Source organism: Pelecanus crispus, chromosome 1 (genome assembly GCF_030463565.1).
Source record: "Pelecanus crispus isolate bPelCri1 chromosome 1, bPelCri1.pri, whole genome shotgun sequence".
Classification (NCBI taxonomy): Eukaryota; Metazoa; Chordata; class Aves; order Pelecaniformes; family Pelecanidae; genus Pelecanus; species Pelecanus crispus.
The window spans coordinates 157,725,959-157,751,895 of record NC_134643.1 but is presented as its reverse complement, the minus strand read 5'-3'; the positions used below and the strand labels follow the sequence as shown (position 1 = coordinate 157,751,895).

Below are 25,937 nucleotides of genomic sequence, written 5' to 3'. Positions count from 1 at the left end.
TATCAAGAGAGCATGGCTCACCTGGGTGACCGTAAATGGACTCACGTGTTCTCTTTTCTGGTGGTAGGTATTTATGTGTGCACAGGTCTCTCCAGCCTGCAAAGATAACTGCATTCTGCTTGGGTCTTCGCAAACATCTGTGAATTGTCACGGCACAGCTACAGATGACTTAGGGACTGAACCCCAACGCAGTGATCAGTTTTCATTCAATAAAACACCTGGGCATGTGCTGCTTAGTCGGAGGCTGCTAGAGAGGAGGGGGAAGGAGAAGGAACCAGGATGGAGCACAGAAGGCACTGGAAGAGCTGATTAGCCTGGGTGTCACGTGAAGCATAGCCCTATCATGGTGGAGGCCCAAGGCAGCGCATTATCTCAGGTTGTTATAATTGTCCCTTGCAGTCACATTTATGGAGGCTCATGAGAGCTGGGAGGGGTGAGGGTGCGAACTCAGGCATCTGCTGTGCAGGAGAGCATGAGAATTAATAGGTCAGGAATCACAGCCTTCAGTATTTTGAGGAGTAGCTGTGCCAACAAGCACAAACACCAGTGCTCTGAGAAAATTTTAGAAGGCCTAGGTTGCTGAAAACAGTATCCGCCTCCATCTCACGTAGTAGCACCATTTCTGTTTCTGGGCTTTAGGGGTGTTTCACGCTGCAATGCCGGCCCTGCCGCCTTCTGAGCCGCAGCAGCCAGGCAAGGGGATGGGGCGAGGCGTGGGGGACAGAGGCGGTGGAAGTGACGGTGCTCTGGGATGCTCTCTGGTGACAGGTCTCCCTGGTGTACTCTGCCAGCGCCGAATACTCCAACTGCGGCGAGAACGAATACTACAACCAGACCACCGGCATGTGCCACGACTGCCCCAAGTGCGAGCCAGGCGAAGAGCCTTACATGGTAATTTCAACTTGTTCTGCTGGTAGGGGGACACATGTAGAGCGCTAAATGCAAAAAACAAATGCTTTGTTACATGGTGGTAATATATGGATAGGAGACAAAATGGGGAAGGATAGAAATGCTTAAGCAGCAGCACTCACACCTGCAAGTGTGTCGTGGGAGCAAGGCACTGTGCATGCACACCGGTAAATCACATCCCAGGAGCAGCCCGTTAAAATTAATATTGTAAAAGTTGTAAGGTAAAAGTTTCACACATAGTCTCTGCCAGTCCATTCTCACCTCAACAGTTATTTAAAATCTGGTGCTGCCGTTCCAGCGTGGTGTGATAAATGGGTTAGTCTGGTGTGCTCACTGGCCCCCCACACTGAGAATTTAATTCTGCTCTCCCGCTAAGATATTTTGGCACTAGAGGAACTTGGATGTTTCTGCAACATTTTAAATTACGGTTCCTAAGTAACCATTTGATTTACAGCAGATAATTGTTGCTTATTAAAAAATAAATTACTGAAATCCTGTTTGGTTTTAATGGGATAAACATCCTATTGCAAGAATTTCACACAGTTGGTAGTCCTGAACAAGTATGTTTGAATAATAACCAGTTGGGTTTAGTTTTGTTTAATCTAAACGTAATGTTCATCTGGGACATGTGAGTTCAAGGGTTACGAAATCTCATCCAAACATTGCCTTTTGTGATGTTCCCTCTGGCCTCTCCAAGCATGAAAGCGAGATTGCTGATATCCCTGCTGCAGCCGTGTTTCCCCTGTAATGTTCTCTACTTTTCAATTTTCAGTTCCTTTTCTATCTGAGCAGCAGCTGAAATTCACTTCCATGACTTGCTGGAATATGATATAAATAGCTATGGGGGGCCACTTTCAAGGCGTACGATGTGCCGGTTCCCCCTTTTCCTCTCCAGGACACAGCGTGCTGCATCCTTATATCCCTCCATGGCCTTTTTAGGACAGACACTAAGGCACCAAACAACAAACATGTTTCTCTTGGTATGACGTTGTGCCGCAAAGCCAGCGGGCCAGGCTATGAACATTGCCTTTTGCTGGAAGACAGTGTGCAGCACAAGCCTGCTTTTCAGTGACTTTGTGTTCTTGCAGACATGTGGATACGGCACTAAAGATGAGGACTACGGCTGCATCCCCTGCCCTTCAGAGAAGTTTTCTAGAGGAGGTTACCAGATATGCAGGCGGCACAAAGACTGTGAGGGGTTTTTTCGAGCCACGGTCATGACACCTGGTGATCAGGAGAATGATGCAGAGTGTGGTCCTTGTCTCCCAGGGTAAGGATTTAACCGCGGACCTTTGCTCTACCCGAGGCATTGCAAAATACTTTTTTAATGTCAAAATCTCTGACAGCCTCTCTTCATAGCCTAGGTGACTGTAGGTACAATACTGGTGAATTATGCTTTTTAGTCTCTGCTAAAACAATACATTTAAATGTTTCAAAAGCATCGGTGAATTTAGCGTACCAGAAGATGTCGTTAATCTTACTGAATTCTAACTGAAGAAACAACTGTTGGGAACAACTAGAAAAACTGAAACTTCTCCTTTTACTAGAAGTGTAAAGGGAACAGCTCAGGTACCCAAGAACAGCTGCACAGTGCCATTTTAGATGCTCTGAGACATCCAGCTTGGCCTCCAGCTGCGGCTTCAGAGGGCCACCTTGTAAGTCCTGCATCCTACGAACAAGCTCCATGAAGATGTCTTGGATCCCCTGTAGGTTCCATGCTGGCACTACGATGTGTTTAGGAATATAAAATTTTTCTTCTCCAGATGTGACCAGCTGGCAAATTTGTCAGTAGCTGACAGCATTAGCTAACATAGCTGTTAGGTGAGATTTACCAAGGCATTTTAGTCTCTCGGGGTCCTTTCTAGCCAACAGAAAGGGGTCTAAGGAGCTGCTAATGTGGTGCGTGTGCTGTTGTTCAGAGTCAAAACAAGTTCCAGGGCTGGCTGAAGGGCTTTAAAATAGATGCTGTTTATTAAGTCCATCTTTTTAATGGTCTCTTATGCTCGGTATAATTCTGATAGTAATGGTAAGAAAGCAATTGCTACATTGAATATGTTAGCAATATATTCTTGACCCTATTACCTTTTAAAGTCTGAAACCCAAGCATACATTTGCTTTCTCGACATATTTTTTTTTTTTTTGTAGGGTAAGTAAATACTCTAAAACACAACCTCACCTTACATACCTTTTCAGTTTCTGTCAGTGTGCCTCTTTGGTTTAGAAGTGCAATTCCTACTGACATTTGGCTTTTGTGCAGTTTGCAGACACTGTATAACCCACACTGCTTGTAGGACAGGAAACCCTATTAAAGAGGCCCTGCAAGCTTCCAGGTTTATTCTATCAGTGAGTCTGTGTGAAATTTTCACAGTTTACAAATAAAAAGAAGGACTTGCTTAGCTGCCAGCCAAGCAGACTGGTGATGTGATTTGCAAAGAGCTCCCTCTTGACTTCCCCTCATACATCATAAAGAGCAAGAAAGTTAAATAGTGGCCACAGTTGCTGTTTTGCAATTTTGTCAGAACTAATGAGGTCACCCAGGTGGGAGCGGGGTGCTCGCTGAAAATAATCAGCTTGCACAGCTGGTGCTTGGGGAGTAATCTCAAAACATCGTGTTTGCACAGGTGTAGCCTGTAGCAGAAACTGGCCTGCCGGAGTCTGGCTGTGTGCCGCTCTGTGTGTGACTCTTGGGTCCTGGGATAGCTTGGCACAGCCAGCGGTTAAGGAGAAACATCCTCTTACTCCGAGCTTGAAGAGATTAAATTCTCAAGATAAATTAAGTATGGGCTAAAAGAAGCTCTGAAGCTGCCTTGACTCCTCATGCAACTTAGAGACCCCAGAGCTTGCTCCTGCGTGATGGTGTGGGAAACGCAGAGCCCCTGCATCAGAGCAGAGAGCTGGCAAGCGCTGCTGACCAACCGGCCGCCCTTCCTCATTGCCCCCGGTGGCACAGGGACAGCTGGTGCCTGGGTGAGCGGCAGCTGGCACAGTGCTCCCTTGCCCAGGCAGTAATCGTCAAAGAATCCTCAAAGAGCCCCTGAGTCAATGGGAGGGAAAAAAATTAAAGTTTCCATTTTCAGAGGACTGTGCTTCTGTAATGTGCTGCAGACCTTCCCAAGGTAACAGCCCACATGTGGCAATCCATATTTAGGGGCGTCCCATCCCTTTGCTATTTTTCACCAGCTCAGTAAAGCAGCCTGAGGAAAAGCATGTGGCACATTCTGACCAAAAGTTTTTAGACAAAACACCGCTGAACTGGCAGCCTTTTCCCAGTGGCTACAAGTGCCTTTCTCTGTCATTTGCCTTAAAATAGGTGCTGCATAATTATATATTTTTCTTTCTATTTTTTTCACTATTACTGATGGGGGGAGCAGGAGACCTTTGGTACAAGAGCATGGGGTCATCCACTGCTTCTCTATGTTCAGGTTCCTTTCCATATAAAATAGGAATAACGCTGTTTGTCAAGCTCACAAAAAGGTTGCAAGACTGTGACCAGAGGGGAATTTAAAGGCTTAGCTCCAAAGCTGTGATCCTCAAAACCAAAGTTCAGGCGCCAGTGAACTCTGAAGGTACCTAGACCTTACCTCCTGGGACACTGCAGGCTTCATCCTCTGCTCCTGCACAGAAGCTCTTCCATCATGGTAAATAGGACAGGTCAAGAACGTGGAAATTAGGTGCCACTCAGACTATTTCCCTCAATGGGATCATCCCTTAGGTGTTCCTGGAGTGTGACTCAGATCACAATCAACTAGGAGCAGCCACAGCGGGTCACAGCAAGGGTCTCTCTAGCCTGGTCATCTGTCTTCAGTAGCAGCCATAAGTGGAAACCCCCAAAGGAGTAAGAACAGATCAAGCGTATATGAGACGTAGCCCTCATGCTGTCCCAGCACCTATTCTCAGCCCGGAGGAGGCCCCCTCTGCTACTGCCACTTCCCCTTTTTATGTGTTTGTCCATGGTTACAGCAAATGCAGGTTCAATTCTCTTCTCTGAGGTGTTTTAAGAGAAGAAATGAGCTCTTTCCTCTGCTTCCTGCATGAAAAGGGTTAGCCAGTGAATTTCTAATTCTAAATGCTACGGAAAGAGATGTGGAACTCTTCACAGTGGAAGAGTAACACCATGAAAATTCATTATTTCATTACTGGGCCACTTCTTCTCCATAGTTAGTGATATAAAAGAACCAGAATTTCCAGCATCACCTTTAATATTTGGTGCATTGCAAAGTAGCCAGAAACATAAATCTGTTGCCGGTACTTCATAGGGGTGAATCATTAATGTTTGCAGCTGCAGAGCTTCCTATTCATGTGGGTGAACAGTTGCTTGCCATGAGCATCCTCTTCAGTTTTCTTTACGCATCCTCCACCATTCTGCATTGTGGCGAAAACCAAGAAATATTCCACCAGCTTGATTTAATTAACTGTCGGAAGGGCTGTTTGTCTTTCCTAAACCACTGTGGCTATTAGACTGTGGATCCTAAATGTCCTGTATTTTTCTTTATAGATTTATACGTATCTTTGGCCTGCCACTCTTTTTTTGTGGTTTGGCAGTAATTTCCTGCTTATTTATTAACTGCTTCACAAGCTAACCTTACGCAGGCCCCCATAAGAATGGAAAGATGAAGTTTTGCTCCTGAGAGAAGGGTAGAGTGGCAGATGAGGCACAAGAGGTATTCAAAGGGAAGAGTGAGGGCAAATCTTTTAAAACCAGTAAGGAAGAAAGGAAGGAGGAACCATGTTCAGTTTACCTGCTCTCTGAGGTACCTCCAGCCCCTGTCCCCACCTTGCATCTCTCCGTACTCCATTTCCTAGACCCTTGTTTGTACGCTGGGTCATTCATTAATGACCAACTGATTTTGATGGACAGTTTCAGCAGTAATCTCCTAACAATGCATACATTTTCCAGAAAAAACATACTGCACATGCATAGACAGGTACGTGAGAGCAGAAAACAGATTCCTCATTGTGTAACGTGATTATTATGTTGAGTACCTGTCTACATAGGATGGATTATGAATTTATTCATTTCTTCATTAAAATTTGTAGTGATTTTCAAGTGATTTGTAAAGACATATCTGTAACATCAATTGTGTATGATTCTGATGTAATTTACTCATTAGGTTGCCTGTGGATCCAATTCTTGCATAAACAATTACCTTATTTCAACACTAACTTTATTAGCAGCCCAGAAGTTCAAATCATGAAAACCTTTTCTTCACACTGCAATTCCACTATCAAGGACTAACTTATAGAGCAAGGAAGTAAAAAAAAAAAAGAAACAAACCTGTAAAACCTAATCTGGCTTTCTCTGTAAGGGTGGTGTTTTCCTGTATTTTTTATTCTGATTTGGCTCAGATCTGGTTCTAACATTAAGGAGATTATTCTTATGGTGTTTGTGGAGAAAATTAGCCAACCATATCCAACTGGTGGTCTTGCCTGAAAGATTACTGCTTCAAAAAATAGCATTCCCTTATTTTGAAAAATCGTATTTGAGGGCATGCTGTAAACTGCAGCTTGAACTCAGCAGGGAGAATAATGTTGTTTTAGGCAATGATACTACTTCTTGTCATGTAGGCTTGATGGCTGGTTAATTGTCTTTTAGGAGGAAAGGAAGAAGAGAAACACTGTCTCTATTCAGGCAGTTTAAAAATAAGAATAATCTTTGCATCAAATTGCTCATAAAAGTTTTTTTTGAAATGATTTTATCTCAGTATAATTGGTTGCTGCTGAACCATGCTCAGTTGTAGCATATTAATTTACACTGTTTTGCCTCATCTTGTCCTTCATTTCAGTTACTACATGCTGGAAAACAGACCTCGAAACATATATGGGATGGTTTGCTACTCGTGCTTGTTGGCGCCTCCTAACACCAAGGAATGTAAGTGTTCGGCAATTTCTGTGCATTTCATCTGGTTTTGACTTGGAATCATCTGGAAGCTCAATATGAAGTCTCTCAGCAATGATTATTATGTTCAGACAATAAGTCCGTCTCCAGTAAAGCAATTTCTGCTTCCAACTAGCCTTGCCAACAAAGGGAGCAAATGCTGAACATTTGGGGAGAGATCAGAACCTGCTGTTGTTCAGTTGTACTCCAGTTTTCATCTATTAAGACATCCCACACAGGACTTATTATGGTTACTTAACCAGTAGGTACAGGAAGTCACAAATCTGTTTATTTTTTTAAATTCAGTTTCAGTTTAGCTGTGAAGAAGACATGGAACACTTTGTAGATCCTAGTAAAAGTGCACCACACCTTTTCATATCCTTTAGTTTCAAAGTGATACAAGGGTTGATGCTGGCGTGTGGTAGTCAGCACCAATAAGAGAGCTAACTCTGTAGATTTCATTGACAAAAGAAGCTGTAGTTTGCTAACTGAAAAAAAATGTATGCATGTGTGCACGACATCCTAGCAGTACCTGTTCGTTTGCATGCCATGTGTGTCCAGTGGCTTACCCATCCTCATGCCGTGGAGGAACAGCCCTGCACCAGCACTGTAATGCAGGGGTAACCTCCCAGAAAAGACTGCTTTCTCCTTTAGGGGGTAACAAAAGTTAGAAAAAGAAAAGGAAAAATTACGTTCTCTCTGAATGAACAAATTAGTTCCACACACCCTCAGAGAATCTGGAGCAGACCAGGAGAAAAAACTTAAAAAAAAAAAAAAAAACCAAACCAAACAACAGACAAAAATGGGCAGTCCCCCAGAGAAACCTGGTGCATCTAAAACCAAAATCCTGTCCATGTGCTGTTCTTTTAAAAGGTTTTATCATGAAAAAGAATTGCAATATTTTGCCTGCTTGATTTGAAAGCAGAGGTTGACACGAAAGTGGCCAAGCATTTATTTGTGCACATAAATAGCAATTACTGAGTTCAGATGCTGCTGAACTGTGTATCACTGGTGCTCTCAGAGCCGCTTCGAAGGAGGAGAGGTCATCAACAGCTACCACCTTTCCTAAAGTGCAAGAGCTCAGATGAGCCAGGGGATAATTACCACCTCACAGGGCTCCTGGAGAGCGGTAACAACCCGGGTGGAGGCATCTCCCTGAACTGTCTGCCTGCGAAGTGGCCGGTCTGGTGTAAAGCCACTCACCCCGCTTGGCTGCAGAAACCCACCCGGTCCTGAGCCAGGCACTTCTGCCTCAGACAGCAGGAGTGGGCGAGGGCAGGGTGGGAGTGATTTTGGTGAGATCAGGTCTGTATTAGGAGGTGAGGTAAGGGTGCTAGGGAGGACCCGAGTGTAAGGTGTGGGAAGAAGTGGAGAGGTAAGCGAAAACATGAGGTTGGGCGTCTCGGTGGGAGATGAGGGTATATGGTAAGAGGAAAGGAGTATGCTAAGAGGAAAGGATGAGGACACACCTTCTCCTACATGCATGTGCGGGCTGGCTGCCCCATTGATGGGAATACAACCGTGGCTGCTGCTAGCTGATAGCCAGAAATGAATCACTTGCTTAGCTCTGATGGTCTGTCTCAAGCACGTGCTGAAATGGGTTTTGTAGTATCAAACATGTTGTAGCTTACTGATTTGGCAAGGAACTACCAGAAGATCTTAACGGCTATTACTCAATTCAAAAAATAAATCTTTGTCTTTTATAGGATATCTGGCAGATATTATATATAATGTGTTAGTTCTGTGAGGAAAGTATGAATTGCACAACTGATTAACCACATGCAATTTTTAACTTGGCAAACACAAGAATAAACATAAATTATCTTTGGGAGGAATTTAGGCAGGTCCATAAACTGACAAATTGACTGGGTACTAAGGTAGGAGAAAACATTAGTCCTAGAAAGAGTAAACATTACCATTTTAATCAAGTCTATGAAACCAACCATTTGCTTACAAGTGTTCAAAAAGTGGGAAAGCTTGTTAAAATCCAAATACCTCAAATCATTAAGCTCAGGTAAATTAGTTTATGATGTCTAAACCTCTGGACACTATTTGGAATGGCAGGCCCCTAATTCGTACACAATAATTTGTACTCCAGATGGAAAATCAGCCTTGCTCGAGGAATCTCTTGAAAGGCTCACTGTTGCTGTGGCAGGCAGCATAAAATTTGGTATTAGCAAATGATTAAAAATAAATCCTCTTTATCACGTTTCACTGTTATCAGATTATACCAGTGAGAGGAAAGAAAAGGTGCCATGTCAGTGTTGTGCAACTGCATAATTTTTTGAGGTTTGCAAATTCCGCACTCTGAGCACGTACCCTTAATGTGAGCATGCAGTTTCTGTCCTACGAAGGATAAAATCAGCGCTCTGGTAGGAATGGTCCCTCTATGCAGAACCACTGCTGGGTAATGGCGCTCCTTGCTCACCCCTGTGGCTGTCATGGTGGAGGACCCTGAAGGCCTTAGAGAACTCCAAATGGTTCCAGGCATCTTCCGTTCCTTTCCTGAGACTTCAAAATAGCAGTGAACAGCATTCAGGAGCCTAAACTTTGCCAGGGTGCCTCTCCCCTAGGGCTGCCTTTCCTTCAAACAGTCCTGCATACGGCACACCGCTGGAGAACGGTGACCCAACGGGTTGCAAGGAAACAAAGGTGGCTAATTACTTAAAAATAGGAAACCGGGGATGACTTTATACTTCTAGACAGAAAAATGAGGGCAGATTAATCCCGTTTCAGGCCTTCATTAGCTCTGAGACAGGGTTGGAGGACAATGGTGCTCTCCTTAGCTGGAAAAATACCTTGCTGGGGAAGTGCCTGGCCTGGGTGTTGCAGAGGGCCAGAAGGAGAACGAAGCAGGGGGTGCGTGCTATTGCATGGAAACCTGCTCAGAGAATTTGCCTGATGTTACATTTTATCTGTCAGAAAAGTATTTGGCTTTGATCAAAGGGTAAACAAACAGCTTTCAACTCCAAAAGCATGCTGTGCAACTTTCATCTCCTACACAGTCAATAAACCTTGAAATGGCTGAGGCAACGAGATGAACACCCAGCGTCCCAGCATCTGGAAATATTAGTGTAAAAAGGACTGGAAGTGAGAAAGAAATTCCCTGATGGGCCTGTGTCACCTTTATTTTTTTTTCCTCTCAAGGGACTTGAGACATAAATAGCACAAAATAGCATAGAAAAGAGAGGGAGGAGGGGGAGACATTTCACAGAGGTCAGAGATTTAATTGAGGCAAACGTATCACCAGGTTACAGTGTTGAAACTCTCTGGACTGTAGGATGCAAGCAACAGTGTTCTGCAGTCTGGGAGGAATACCAGACTTCAGCAGCAGCTTGTGGGCAATGGGCATGTATGGGGAAGGGGCTGTGCATATGTGAGCATAAGGGTGTGTGTTGTGTAGTACGCAAGCTTTTTCTTACCGAGAAAAGGGTAAACGTCACTGTAAAGACTGCAATTTTTCATATCTTGTGCGCTGTGAAACACCTATGTAAGATTTCAGGGCTCTTGGCATGCAGCTCCCTCAACTCTACTGTGTAGGAGCCTCAGGACTGGTCTGCTAAACACAGAGGAGCACAATGCCAAAACATCAAAGATGTGAGACCTTCAGCTGTGCATGAAGCATATCACGAGCCATCAGTGACCCTCACTGACAGTAAATTGAGATATGATACCTCTGTGATAAACAGCAGCACTGCAAAAAGTAGGGGAGGCAGGTTTCCCATGCAAATCAAAGAATGAAGGTAATGAGCACCAAACCACTTTAAGATGTGGCTTCCCGCAGTTAATGGTGCTGGATTTTCTGTCGGCACCTCAGCAATTGGAGTTACTTGAGGCCTCCGACTACATAGAGTGATTTTGTTGTGTTTTTTTTCTTTTATCCAATGTAAAAGTATATGCAAAAGACAGAAGATTTAAACCTACATGGAGCTTCTCTGGCAGAGGTACAGTTACTGCTGGAAGAGATTTTGTCTTTTAGCAGCTGCATTTCTCTATCAGTTTATGTATATTAACTCTGCTCTTCTGTTCAAACTTTGATATTTGCCATTGCAGTTCAAAAATGATGGAGGAAAACAAAATCAAACCCCGCTACAAAAACTTGAAGAACATTTACTTAGAAGTTGTATTTACACAATTACATCAAATATGCAAATCCTTTTCCACTCACAGATTATTTATCCAGAGAACTTTGGCAATTGATTGAGGGTTTTCTTTTTAATCTACTGTATATATTTGTAAGTGTGCATAGGCACAAAATACTGTTATTTCCTCTCACCTTTTTTGCTGGTTGTATATATGAAAACGGATGCAGTAATCAACCAGTGTAAGTTTTTAAGTCTAACACCTACTGATGATGGCTTAGGAAAATTAAAAAAGAAAAAAAAGAAAAAAAATGGAAAACAACAAAGGAAAACATGTGTAGTCAAGTTATTTTTTTAATTACCAGAGAGCAAATGGCATCTAGAAACAGAAAAGATCGTTTTCATTATTGTATCATTAGAACTTCAAAAACAACTAAACAGATGAGATGGAACAATTGACTAACAGGCTGACGGCTCCATGTGACGAGCTGTAATCAGGGGGTCACACGTCCATACCCGTGTACTGAAGACTGAGAACTCAGCCTTCTTAATTGAAATGCTTAACACAAACAAGCCTAATGCCAAGAATATTTGTATTAGTGAAAAATAATTCTTTCAGAGATTTTTATTTTAACTCTCCATTCTTTGTAATATCACTAATTTTCTTTCCTTGCCAGTTTTGTCCTTTTGTAATACGATCAACATCGGGACTTTTTTTTCCTTCTGTTTCAAATTATGCTTACAAATGAATAGGCTTGTTAGCTGGAGCTAACAAATTTTTCTTTTTTTTTTTTTTTGAGTTGTTTGATCTCTGAACACCCCATTCCTCTTCACATGTGGAATGGGAGAAATGTTGAAGGCAGTGCTTTATTGTTCACTGGTGGTACGGCCTAATTCTCAACCCCTTAGGGCTTGTCTATATTAGGAAAGGAACCTAATCTTAGGACAAAATTGGCCAGCTTCAGCCATAAACCTTCAAGGGGAGGGATCTGAGAAGCAAATATGGGGTTTGCTGTCTTCAGCTGCTGGGAATGCTGAGCCCAGGTATCACTCAGGAGGGCACCTGGTGCCGGTGCAGCTCTCCTGAAAGGCAACTCCAATGACATTGATGTTTGCACCTGTGCCGGCGCTGCAGCTCCCACCGTGGGCACCACCCACCCATCGGCAACGTTGCAAGTTTCTGCCGCGTCGCTCTGCCCAGGCTCACGAGCTGCAAAACCTGCAGAGCTGCAGCTTTCCACCACCTGTACAGCCTGGCCACTAAGGCACAGGGGAAATGGGAGACCGGCTCCTTGCGGTTCTCAAAGTGTTCTCTTCCTTTTGACGCTTCTGAAGTCACCGTAGTAGGGTTTAAACGGTAATTATCCCCTTCATGTTGCTTAGAGAAAGAGGCGATAACACTGAATTCCTGGAGGTAGGTTTAATTCACGAAGCGTGTGCCTATGACCTTCCAGCACTGGGCAATGATTACAGCTCCCAGTGCATCCTAAACAAAACTACAACAGATGCAAATGAATTGTCAGGCTAAGGCCACACAACCTATCATCATCACCACTTCCTTGCCCTGGCAAAATAAAAGGAGAGAGAAATAGAACAGGTGGAGGCATTACAGAGAGCACTACAGCATAAAATATTTCCTTTTACATGTCTGAAGAGTAGTGGTTACTTACAGTGAGAATGACCAGATTGAAAATAAAAGTCTGGCAGAACTTTGCTATCGCCATTTTTAGAAGGTTCAATCTCAAGAATTAATTTACTTCATGCTCTTCCTGGTTTAATAACTACCTACGCTACCTGAAGTATCTACCTGTGGCTCCAGGAAACATTAGAGTAACTTGCCTTATAGTAGTACCCTGTATGTCCCCTGAAAATAAAAGACAGTAAAATAAAGAGCAGTCAAGCAATCCTCCATTGTCTAGGATATGTGATTTGCAATATTTTCAGAGTTGGTCAATGTTTGATTACTGAAGTCATATGTAGACGCCTTAGAGAGTAGCCTGGCTTTAACTACTGCTTCAGCTTCCACAACTTTCCAAGTGTACAGGGTTTCCATGTGGAGTGTTGTTTCCTTAAGTTTGAAACCAAACCTTTCATCTAAGTACTTGAATATAGATTTACATTAATTTGAAAATTCTGACCTCTGCTTTCTAAATATCTAGGTCTTTACTTATGACTAGGTTTAGTCATAATCTAGTTTTCAATTACTTTGTCAGCTCTAACTGTCTACTTTTACTGAATTTCAACTCAGTATAATTTATTTTTCATCTCATGTCCCAGGCTGCTAGTTATTTATTTGCATGGGTGGTTTATCTTACTTTGCTCCCGTAAAACGGTCTCAATGACAGCACTCACAGCTTGGCTGGCAGTACCGAGTATGCATTGCCATTCATAAATGGACCATGGCTGTGAGAAGGGGGTTGCATCAGGAGAAAGCAAGCTGCACTCGATGGCAAGAAATAGATACATATATACACAAAGACATTTTAAAAACGCTTCTTATTTCAGGATCACTCTGATAGTCTGTTGTATACACACTTTGGATATTTTTATAATATGTCATTAAGTATTAAATAAACCTCAAAAAAAAGCTGTTGCTAGCTATGAGCAGCAGTCCTTTGCATGGACCAGTAAGCTGACACCCACAGCAACATATGTCAGGAGCACATATGGTCTCCTACTCCACCAGATTTTATTCACTCACAAACACTTGCAAGGGGGCATGTTGGTAGAAACCTCCCCTCTCTGTGCCCTCCTCCTCTCACAAATCTGGTAGTTTTGTTCATCACTCCTTATTGCAAATCTGTCTTGAGACACATGAACAACTGTAATAGTCCTGCTACAGAAAGCAGAAAGGTTCTTTGAAACAAACAAAAAAAAAAAATTTATTGCCTAGCATTTGTTCACTATGAGGACAAAGGTCTGACTGCATGGCAATTTAAGTTAAAGCTATCTTTTAAGCTTTCAAATGTGAATACAAGTTCAATTGTTCTTTTAAACAATAAGTATGTTTTTTAAATTAAACTGTCTTTAGACTCCAAGAAAGTTATAACTAAATTACAATTTTTTAATAAAAAGATTTATAAGTAAAAGCTGACCAAACTTCAGTGATAAACTTCTTTCCTAATGTCTTTATCACATTCCTACAATATTACTTATAGGTGTCTAAGAATATAAACCACTCTTTTGCACAGCTATATTACAGCCATCAGTCTTTTTTGTGCTTGAAATAGAGTTGCTTCCATATGTTGTGCTGTAGCACCTTAGGATGTCTCTGAACTATATCTATGTCTTTATAGATAATGTAAGTGTCATCTATATTGGAACCAGAATTAATAATGTGATTGGGATGCAAAACTGGATGTGTACAGGAACAACTGACATTGCAGCCATGGTGTACTGCTGGACTGGGAAAAAGCAGCAGCTACGAGTTCTGTTTCTTTTTGTTCACACAAAACCGATGTGAACTCAACTTCTGCAGAAGCTGGCATTTTTGGTTCCTCTTGCAGTGCAGGTGCACAAATTGGCACTTTCCTCTAAGCCACATCTAAAGTAAAATCTTGGCTCATAATGAATATGCCAAATTATTAAATTTGATAATAGGCTTAAAATATGCATAATGACTAACTCCCACCTAGACATATGTAAAAGGCCATCACGTTCTAGCACCAGCCTTGATTTTGCCACGACAGGCACTACAGAACAAAGTGGCCCCATTCCCATGCAACTCAAAGAAAATTCCGCATGTAGGTTCCGGAGCAAAAGGTGCTCACTCTTGTGCTCGTGTGGAGAGGCTCGTGTGTGTGCGCGCGTGCATGCCCCACGCCATATCCTGATGTGGGGTAGAGTTGGGTGAAGTGTGACAAAGATGCTGAATGAAGAATGGATGACTTTCCTCCTTACCGTTCCTGTGCTACGTGCTGCTGCATGACATCTCACCCTGGAAGGCTCTACTTCCTTTCACAGACAGGTGAAAAACGTGAGGTTAACGATACCAAATGATTGAAAGATTGATTAGGCAGAAATACTTCCATGACTACATATTTCAGATGAAGGAAAAGAGAGAAAGGAGAGTTTGATAAAACTTGCTTGTGGAGGAGACGAGCTGAAGCTTGTTATATAAACTCCACGCAGACAAAGCAGTATGGCTTGCCTGTGTTACCTGAAAGGCAGTGTAAGAAAAGCTATTGTTGACTTGTTGCAGCTTGCAAGATCTGCGCAGAATTGCAATTGTCTGTAATTGGATTTGCCAGGCTTACTGCAAGAATAGGCGTAAGCTGGGTAGCTGTGGACATGAAGGAAAATATTGGGCTACAGCATTGGCCACTTACTAAATTTCCTCCATTGTCCAGCCTTGTCGAGACCAAGGGTGATTCACTTCAGTTTTGTGAAGAACTGCTGAAAATTTAACAAATTACCTCTCTTTAGTATCCATTACATGAAGGTGACATCTTCATCTACTAATATCTAGATGCTCTACTGCTATATTGCAGGTTTTGGAGCTCGTAACTAATAATTCTTTCACGGAAGTCTGGCACAGAGAAGGGACCAGAGGCAAGACTTATATAATCTGCCTGTCATTTACATAATATGAAAAGCATCTGAATTAACAAATTAGTATACTTAAAACTTTATGAAAACACTTCTTCAGTTTGAAAAAAAAGCAATTATAATAAATGAATCCATTTCCTTCCAACAAATGAGGTTTGAAAGAAGTCTTACCATTGTTAAAGAAAATTTCTTTTGAAGACATCTGCAACTCATACTTTGCGGCCACTTTAAGAGTGTACATTTCTCATTCACTACATGCAGCCACATTTTATGTTAGGTAATGCTTTTTTTTCTTTTTAGAAAACATTTATCTTAATTTCAAGAACATGTATATTGTTTTGTTCTTAACCATGGAACATTTCTCAGCCCATTCCAGACTGCTGAATTTCCTGTCAAGTTTACCTGGTGGGTTTAATTTCTCGTAGTATTTACTAGGTCAAAAAGAATGGCATGGTTAGTTCTCAACTACTCTAGTTGCCAAACTACCTTGTGGATCCGTGTGCTGTGTACACCTTACCAGATGACTGGGACAGTCGTTTGCCTTTAGGTCTGCTGAATTTAATTATCACCGGACTTTTTCCATAGACAGCTAATACAAAGGAGGGGGGATTTCATACCCCCTCCAAGCCAGATGTTTTTCAGTGTCTGTTGATAGTAGTTGTTTGCATAACCTGCTTACCAATGATGTTAAAGATTATTTGAGAATGAAGAGAGTGTTTTCTCCCAACCCTAATGTTTTTATTCTGTTTTGGAATGCTATGTCAACACCATCCTGTATGAAAGCATTCCGATCACCAGCCTTGTTCCCAATAATATTCAGTATTGTCTGGTATTGTCAAAATATGTTAACTTATGACTTGGTTTACTGTTTTGAAAACTTGGTGTATGACACCATCTGAAAGATTAATATTAACTTTTAAACTTAAAATTTAGACATGGAAACCGCTATTGGACAATCTCATACCTCTGCCAGCGTGAAGTGTTCCTTTACGTTCTTCATTTCACTGTTTTTGTGGATTTCCTCCCTCCTCAGAATACAGATTTGGACTGACAGGGGGAATCATAAGAAACGTACTGCCCAGCTAGATTGCAGGAAATTCTAATATTCCCTTAGATAGTACAGCTCCATGGAACAGAAAGGCATTCAACGCTATTATTTGTCACCTTTCCGAGGTTTTCCTGTGGTGTCATGAGGGTCTGCATACCATCAGTTTCACAGTGATCCTGCTAGTGAAGGATGCTTGTGAGAAGCACTAATCTGATGAATCTACCAGCTGGGACTTGGGGTCTGCAGTTGCAAATAATGGAGTGGGGGTTGTAAACAGTTTGAGCCATCAGCTGGATCCTGGAAAACTTTCTGCTAGCCAGGACAGATCCGTATTATGGGAATCTATATGTAAGAGTGGGCCCTGGGCGTGTGTCTGAAGATGCATGGGTTTCTTCTAAAGGTTCATAATCGTTCAGGAGCTTTGACTTCTTCCCCTTCCCCTATATGCTATGCAAAAATGTATTCTGTAATACAATTTTCAACATGATAGAAATGCAATCAAGCTAAGTAAAGGCTCTGTTTACTTGGGCCAAGCTACTGCTTTGACTGGACAAAGCAAGTGTGGAAGTTTATGGCATTTCTGTTTACGTTGCAGGTGCGGGAGCTACCTCTGGCATTTCAGCCATTTTCCCAAGTACCTCTGGCACAAGCACTTTCTCGCCTTACCAGCACGCTCACAAAGGTAAGAATGCATTCGCAGATTTAATTTGGCAGCTGTTTGTTTTGAAAATAGCATCAACAAAGTGCAGCCAAACTGAAAGTGTCTATTGTGAATTTCATTGCCGCTATTTCCAGATCTCTAAAACTATTAAAAATAATTCAGAATGAATTTTTATTTCTTGGTTAATCAGCACCGCTGGTTTAGTCAGATAGACTTAAAATGGATTTGAACTGTATTCAGTAATGCCAGCAATAAATTTAGCTCATTATTTGTAGCCATACAGAAATGGCACTATGCCTCAGCAAAGCTTAGCTTAGACTGGTGAAAATAACTTAATGCACAAATATGGCCAGTCTCTTATTGAGCTAAGACAAACAGTTCTCCAGCATGATTATTCAGTTTTAAAAATATGCGAACCTGAGAAGACACAACAGGAAAGAAGCAGTTTAATGAGGTACTGACAATGCTGGCCTCCCCGGTATTGTCTGGAAACATGATTGTGAGGATCATGTTTTCAAAAAAATTAAGGTTTTCACGCATTTTAGCACATCTGTCATTTTCTGCATCCATTTGTGGCTTTTCAGTTCTAGTCTTTTGCATTGAAATTCTGCTTCTGAATACCTTTTTACATACATTATTTTAAATCACCTTCTAGCCATGCTGTGTTTTAAGTCTCCTTTAGAAAAACATCAGTCCTTCCACATATGCCTTGTGTTCTCCTTTTTACTGCAAAGCTTTTAAGGCAGCCATAGTTATCAAGTCATTTTAGCTCTCATCCCAATTGTTTTTTGGTTTGGGTTTTTTTTTTTTTCCTCTTCAATGCTCTTTCACAGAATACAGTATTAGGAAAGTTGCTACTCTTGCTTACATATAGCTTCCTATATTATTAGCAGATAATATAATTTCCTACACCTTTGTATCTGTTGGATCATGTCATCAAATATTTTTATGAATACTGTTAATGGGTTATTGCAGCATAAATGTCACCATATTGAAAAACTGTTAATAAGTTTGCCTTTGAGATACAACACAAAGTTTTTCAACGCTTAACAAGTAACCAAGACTCAGATCAGCTAAACAAGTACACAAAATGTAAGTGTAGAGCAGGCTGCAAACTGTTAACTATTGTCTGATCCTGAGTTGCTCCTTTATAAAAATATTTTTTTGTTTATTCCAGCAGATCTTTCAGGACAAGGACATCTGGCTACAGCTCTTATAATTGCAATGTCTACCATCTTCATAATGGCTATTGCCATTGTCCTCATCATCATGTTTTACATTGTGAAAACAAAACCTTCTGCTCAAGGTAATTGTTCAGCACATGACACTTTAGCTGCAAATGCTATTTTTAGATAGCTTCTGAGAATAATTAGTGTTATATTTTTATATTCTAGCCTGTTGCAAGAGCCACTCAGTAAAAAATGTCGAAGCTCAGCCTAACACACAAGAAGAGAAGAAAGAAGTGCAAGGTATAAGTTGCTTTAGTTTTGCTTTTTCTGTCCAAGACAACATTGGGCTTAAATACTCTTAATGCATTTCTGTTAATTGCAATTTCTCCTTTGAATTGTATAAAATCCACGTCAGTTTACTAAAGAATTGTGTATAATAGTTTTTGTACTTCCAGAATGTCACTTAATCCTCTGATAGTAATTAAAAAGGTAGCAGAGAGACTTATGTTTGGAGTAACATTGCCAGCAGAACCAGCTCCCGAGACAAAACACTGCTTTGGAAACTCATTGCCAATTTAAATTTCTCTAATTGTTGATCTGCAGATAATGTTGTGATATTCTCTGAGAAAGAAGAGTTTGAAAAACTTACAGCAACTCCAGCTAAGGCTGTTAAAAGGTGGGTAAAAGATAAACATACTTCCAGGTTGACTGAAGTGGGGGAGGGATATAGTCACCATTCATCCTGGTACAGAGGAATACATGAAGAACAAAACAGAAGTAATTAGCACCAAGATTTTCAAGTCTATCAGACTAAGGAATAACCTGTCAATGGGAAAGTTGCAGCTGTTAGAGTTTCTGGGAGAGCTAAGGTGACCACGGCCACCTGATCTTAAAACCTTACCCTAAGCACTGCGTGCTCCGGGTCACAGCCCACTCAGACCCCTGTGCTGCCCCTGTGCTTTCAACCTTTTACAGCGAGAACCGGGAATTAGTCGGGTATGCTGGTAGTTTGCTGCAGCAGGGAAAAGTGCCTCAGTAGACTTTTCCTCCTCCGGTTTCTAAGAGAGGATGACAGACATTACCAAAGAGAAACCTGTTCAAGAGCTGATCAGCTCTTGGGGCTCCATCTCCTCTTTTGAGAGGCCCATTTTTGGGACCTGAGTGCTGCTCTTGCATACATGCCCTTAGTAAGGTTCCCCTTCACTTTCAGGCAGGAGGAGCAAAAATAGCTGCTCCAGGTCTTAAGGAAAATCCTTGTCCATAGCATCATCTGGGTGGCACAGCGTGATAGTTTCCTCACCTTGTGTCTGCCTGGCAGCCAAACCTGGCTGGGTAACATGATTAAGGTGGGCTAAACGCTGTCCTCAGTGGAAAATCCCTCGATAAAAGGATTCTTGCGATATATGCATGACTGTGTAAGTTGGTGGGCATTGTACATACACCCTGGGCAGGCGAACGCAGTTACATTCACAGGATTTCAGGGGAAAGGCATTTTAAAAAATGGAAAACACTTCTATTCCATTACTCTAGGATAGCAAAAAGGAGATGATTGGAGTCAACCCATGAGAGACTTCACTAAGATAACCATATCCTTCATTTTACAGTGAAAATGATGCATCTTCTGAGAACGAACGACTTTTAAGTCGTAGTATGGATAGTGATGAAGAAGCTGCAGTTGACAAACAAGGGACTCCAGAGAGATGCTTGTTATCTTTAGTGCATTTGGCAAGAGATAAATCTTCTACAAGCAATAAATCAACTGGGGTAAGGCTATTTTGGGATTTAAAAATTGAGAGGATTTTTCTGTGGGTTTTTTTTTTTTTTTTTAAGAAAATAATATACAAACTGTCACCCCCAAAAATGCATTATCGTGCAGACCAGACTAATTTACAAGAGCTTCTCCAGACAAACTTACTATAGAATCTCCTTTGCATAGTGGCATATCTCTCTCTCTCTCTCTCACACACACATAGAATGATAGAATAGTTTGGGTTGTTCAGGGCTGAAAACCAAATTTCCTATAAGAGTAATAACTTTGCGTTTTTGAGTATGACATTTTATAGTCTAAAGAAAGAAAAACCAAATAACAGCAAAACCCCAATATAGCTAATGCTAATATAACTAACCCTGCTGCTACATTTACCACGGAAAATCCAAGACAGAAAAATAATGCAACAGCATGACTGGCTTCATACGGCAGGGTAGTCTCCGAGGGCCTTGACCCAGTAGCATTGGTATTTCCATGCCATAGACTTTTCAATAACATCCAGTGTTGTGCCTGGTTTTCGTGTATAATTTTGAAAAAACACAGACGTGTTTTGAAGGGCTCTCCCGTGCTCTGAAGCACACTGTAAATCCACTGTTTGTTTTGCTGTGGAAGGCCTTCACTTCTTCCTGCTGAGCGTGTACTGCTCAGGGTGGCTCATCTCACTCGGAGTATTTCAAGGCATAGTTAAGGCCACACCTCACCCACACAACTTTTTAGTTTATATTAACATGAAACTACCCTTAAAAAGCAACTGTCTGCTTAGGTATCTTTTATGTTTTTAGTACTTCAAAAATGATTTAAAAATGGCAATACCTAGGACAAAATCACATCATTAATATCAAATATCATACAGCTTTTAAGAATAAAAAGGCTTGAAAATGCATCTTTTCATGTTTTAAATTGTTGGGATGGTTCAGATCAAACTTTCTAAAATAGCTCATTTTTCAGCTGAGACAAGACACACAGTCTCACCACAAGAGAAGTGTTTTTCTAGTTGTAGACAGTTATGACCATGTGAAAATAACTTACTACTCCAGTGCTCACATTTTAAAATTCAGTTTTCTGAGGTCTCTCTAAATATCCAACTTTATCATACTTCTGTATGCACTGGCTTGAAATTGGCTAATACAATTTGGGTATGCATGAGATCAGAATGTTTAATAAGAAGTGGTTTACCTTCTGAAGACCATATATAGTAGATATATTCTCCAGAGTAATTCAGCCAGAGAGACGCTAAGCACACCTGAAGCATGAACTATTTCTTCTAGACCTTCTGTTCTAACATACTCCTCATGAACTGAAGCATGCTGACAGGGCTGAAGACAAAGTTTTCAATGAAAGTGCAGACTGCATCAAGATATTCTGCTCCATACCTAAGATTTCACAATTAAGCGAATTGCCAGAAGTTAGAAAAGAAGTAATTTGCTTCAGGCTGGAGATTAAGCAACATTTTTAGTACAAGAGAGAGTACTAAGTAGCTTTTGGATGAGGGTAAAGAAAGTTGAATGCCTCCTCTTACCCAAGTCTGCTCCTTCCTCGTTAAAACAAAAACCATTATGCAATGAGCTACCACATGGAGGATCGTCAGGCTCAACTTTACCTGTTTGCTTTCAGCATGAGCTTTACAAATTCCCCGTCTTCTGGCTCTGGTAAAAAGAGCATCCTGCATAATTCTTTGTGGGCATGGAATTATTTAACCTCCCTCCTTGCCCTAAAAATGAGAAGAGAATGAAAATAAGCATCCAATAGTTTGTTTATGAGGAGTTTTCATAAAGCCCATTAAAAGAAAATTTCCTGTTTACAAGGTTCTGAAACAGCTAATCCAAGCCTACAATAGCAACACAGCCAATTAGGCACATGTAAATTATACCAAGAATATGTGAATGACAATCTGCATTGCATTGCCCTGCGATAGAACACACTTGCACAGCGGCCGCGCCTGCACGACAGGCTGCGTTCGGGTGGAGCAGCCACTTTATGGTCTCCAGCTGCAAGTCTATTAATCCAAGTCATTGATGTGCCTTGCCCTTTAGAGCCCAAATAAAATGAGGAAAATCTTGCCACAAAAGAAAATGGTGAAAGCAAAGCTTTTTTTTCTAGCCTGGTTTGCAGTGGAAAGTGGCAAATTTGTGGAGAAAATGCCAGAGTCCTATCGAAAAGACAGCTTTTCAGAAACCTCAGTCCTAATGAGGGCTGGCAGAGGGATGACAATTCCAGTCCCTGAGAACTCATGACATTTTCACATTTGTTTTCACTCCACATTGGATCCAAAGCCAAACCATGAGAATATTTTTGCTAAATGAAACTATATCAAAATGGCCATTTTCAGCTTGGAAAATGTCAGGTTTTCAGTCTGAGTTTCTTTCTTGTCAAAAATGACTAGAGCACCCTGGACCTCAGATTTTCCCTGTCCAAAGCTTCACTGATTTTTTTTTTTTAATCCATCTGTAAAATGTTTCAGATTCAACCAGGCAATATGTCATGGAAGAAAATACATTTAATTAGTAATGCACTAAGCAGTTCTACATCAAATGACAGAAACGAAGATCCCCTCCTCTACAGTACTCTTAGATTACTGGAAGAAGGCAATTTCAGTCTGAATTTAATTCCCTGCAGCCAATCTGGTCCTGGTTTACCTGGACATCCCTGCATTAATTACCTGCATGTGTGGTATTGAATTTGTCTTCGTTGTCAGGAGTTTGCTTCAGTCTGAAAGAGAAATAAAATATAAACACTTGGAGCAGCAAAGTAATTGATCTTAAAAAAGACTAGAAGATGGAAAGAAAGATCTCTAGCAGTGGAAAGTGAAATCAGAAATAGGTTTATGCTTCATGGAATAGTTGCTGTGTCCTCTTCTTTGAGTCTTCAAAAGGGACCCTTGAGGACATTATGTGATAACCCCTAGCACCATGAAGTGAGGATCTCCCACAGGTTTTCCACTGCTGTCTGCTAATTGTTTACTCCCGTGACTGAAAAAATAATGAAATAAAAATCTTCTCATTTAGATTCAGAGTCGAAGGAAAAAGATACTTGACGTGTATGCTAACGTATGCGACGTTGCAGAAGGTGAGTGTACAAAACTTGCACCGATACTAACAGCACAAAATTAGATCCCAAGCGTTCGCTATGAAATAAGAAAGACCTCTGCCTTCCTGTGGAAAGGAGAAAATCCCAATCCAGAAAAAGACAGTCTGTAGGCAGATTTGTACTCCCTTGGCAGGAAGCGTCGTGGTGCCCTGGCCCCAGAGCTGTCCAGGCTGGGCTTGGGCTGGAGCACGCCACGGCTTCTCCCCAGGCATGTGCTGGGGAGAGCAGGGAGGGTAGCGCTGGGTCGTGCTGGGACACGCACACAGACCGAGTTGCGGAGAAGCACCCTCGCATTCCCCATCCAGAGGAAACCTGTGTGATTATTTCTTTAGTCCCTTGGATAGCAGAGAGAAATTAGTTCCAAATATGAAAGTGTGATTTGGGGAGGGTCAGGACTGTATTTCAGACACACGTCTCGAACTGCTCACCTTCTCTAAATGCTGTCCCACTTCTCACGACAAAAAGTGGAGTTTCCAACTAAGTCAGTGTTTTAAGCGTTTCAACCCTCTTTACCACTAGACTACCTGGCAGAAGTTTTGGCAGAAGAAACATGAATTAATTTCCCTGCAGAACAGAAGACATGACTGCATTTACTCCCCCTACACACACACTGACTGTGTGTGCTTGTGTGTGCATGTGCTTCTGAGTTTTCGGTGGTTCACGGAGCTCTATCTCCCACCATCACTGCTGTTGAATATGAAGCAGGAAAACTGCAGAAGCAAAAGACTGATTTTGAAAATATGCTGTAGCTGATTTTCTCCTCTATTTTGTGGCCATGAATACACAGAAAAAATGTCCAGGAAAAAACAGCTTTTTCCTCACAGGATAAATGTTAAATCCTCTCTAGAGATTCAGTGATACTAGTGGCACTTGCAGGGACTTCTATGCTTGCACGCACCTGGCATCATTGCTGCACCTCACTCCTCGCATTGCTACAAGGGCAACTTTCAATTACAGAGATGTTACAGCAGCTGCTGGTGACAGGCTCAGGGAAGGGTCAGAGCTGTCTCTCGAGCTCAAAAACTGTGCCTGACATGCAGAGGTGTCTTAATGGAGCTGCTCGCTAGGGATATGGTTGCAACATACTTCTTCTAACAGCTAGTAAATTGTTGAAGGAAGGGGCAGTGCCATGGGAATTCATACAACCCATCTCAAACTTCTTTCCCAGACAACTTTTTACCCTAATTATTGTACCCTACTGTCATGAGGAAGAATTAATTTGGTAATATAGGGTAATAACTTTGGAGCCAGACATGGACTATCACTTAAAGATTTTAGCTGTACCGATTGCTAACAGTATATACTGTAGTACTTTAATAAACATCTTGAACAGTCAAGACTCGGGCACAGAGCCGTCTGACGCTAAACACCTCACTTTGCAGGTCTGAGCCCCACGGAGCTGCCATTCGATTGCCTGGAGAAGACCAGCCGAATGCTCAGCTCCACCTACAACACAGAAAAAGCCATAGTGAAAACGTGGCGCCACCTTGCCGAGAGCTTTGGACTGAAGAGGGATGAGATAGGTGGTATGACAGATGGCATGCAGCTGTTTGATCGCATCAGCACAGCAGGTTACAGCATCCCAGAACTGCTAACCAAACTGGTGCAAATCGAGCGGTTGGATGCTGTCGAATCCTTGTGTGCGGATATTCTGGAGTGGGCACAAGCAATGCCTGCTCCTGAACCAGCAGGGACATCCTGACATGCCTGCCCGGGACCCCCGCTGCCACATCACCTGCAAGAACCATGATTCCAGCAGGCACCACGTCAAAGACTTTGGACAAAAGACCATTGATATTTCTTCTACATAATCGCTCCCGATAACCAACGGGAAGCTATTCTCTTTGACTTCTAAAAAAAGTGAAGTTACACATCTACCAAAACAAGAGCAGAAATCTCCCAAGGAGCTTGGTATGAAACATGTCATTAAACAAAACAACCATCTTAAACAGTTACTGGTAATAAGTGGACGCACAAACATCCATTTTGCAGTCTGTGTATGAGCACATGTGCAGATAACCTTGCTGATACCCTTCCTACCTGGCCTTCAAGAAAGCATTGAATTGCTCTGCGAAAATATTCCTGCCTCTTAGGGCTTCATTCAACAGTTTATTAGTGACAGTCAAAAGCAGTACCGCAGCTACAGTACCAATTAATACACGAGGCACGTACGTTTCTATCGGCTTTACCACATTTAATACGTAACCAGTTTCATTTTCTATACTTACTATGGGTTTGTTGAATCTAGAAGTATGTGCATAGGTGTATATACACAGTCCTCAGATTAACTAATTATACCATATGAAAAAAGAGTCAATATAATTTACAGATTGAAGTGCTTCAAAACGCTGTACATAATGCACGTAAATGCACTCTTGCTCCATACTGATATTTCAGAAATCTTAAGTTCAAACTGCTGACTTGCTGAGGACAAGCTGGTTAGCAAGTGGGCAGTAAGAGCTGGCAGTCGCTCCTTCTAAGTTTAGAGCAACCAGTTCTTCTCCTCTTTGCCGTTACAAAATAAGAAGCAAAGAAAACAGCTTGTCCCCTACCATGAAAAATATTTTTCCAATAGTGACTCCAAGCAGAGGAATTTCAGACAACAGTGGTGCACGCTTGACACTAAGAGCAAAACAAGTAGATTTCTTTAGAGACACTTGAAATGCAGAGGGAAAAGTGGTTTTTAAATGCTATACTCTTGTAAACGTAGACCATGAGCCCAGAATCCACAGGTGAAAAACAACTCATCTGGAAGGTAAAGCATTATTGCGAGTTTGTGTACAATGAAAA

At 41.7% G+C, this 25,937-nt stretch overlaps 1 protein-coding gene across 2 annotated transcripts; it reads left to right on the top strand.

Moving 5' to 3' along the window:
- EDAR (ectodysplasin A receptor) lies at nt 1–24,849 on the top strand. Of its 2 annotated transcripts, none has more exons than XM_009486354.1 (11): nt 1–63; nt 769–891; nt 1,998–2,179; nt 6,693–6,778; nt 17,058–17,144; nt 18,301–18,429; nt 18,518–18,592; nt 18,896–18,968; nt 19,897–20,056; nt 23,066–23,126; nt 24,530–24,849. In XM_009486354.1, exons 1-11 carry the CDS (start codon nt 13–15, stop codon nt 24,847–24,849), a joined length of 1,347 nt encoding a protein of 448 aa, XP_009484629.1. In that variant the 5' UTR covers nt 1–12. The 2 variants fall into 2 exon arrangements, with proteins under 2 accessions (XP_009484629.1, XP_009484630.1); XM_009486355.1 differs by having other exon boundaries at nt 13–63; nt 18,304–18,429.
- Nucleotides 24,850–25,937: the final 1,088 nt, after the last annotated feature.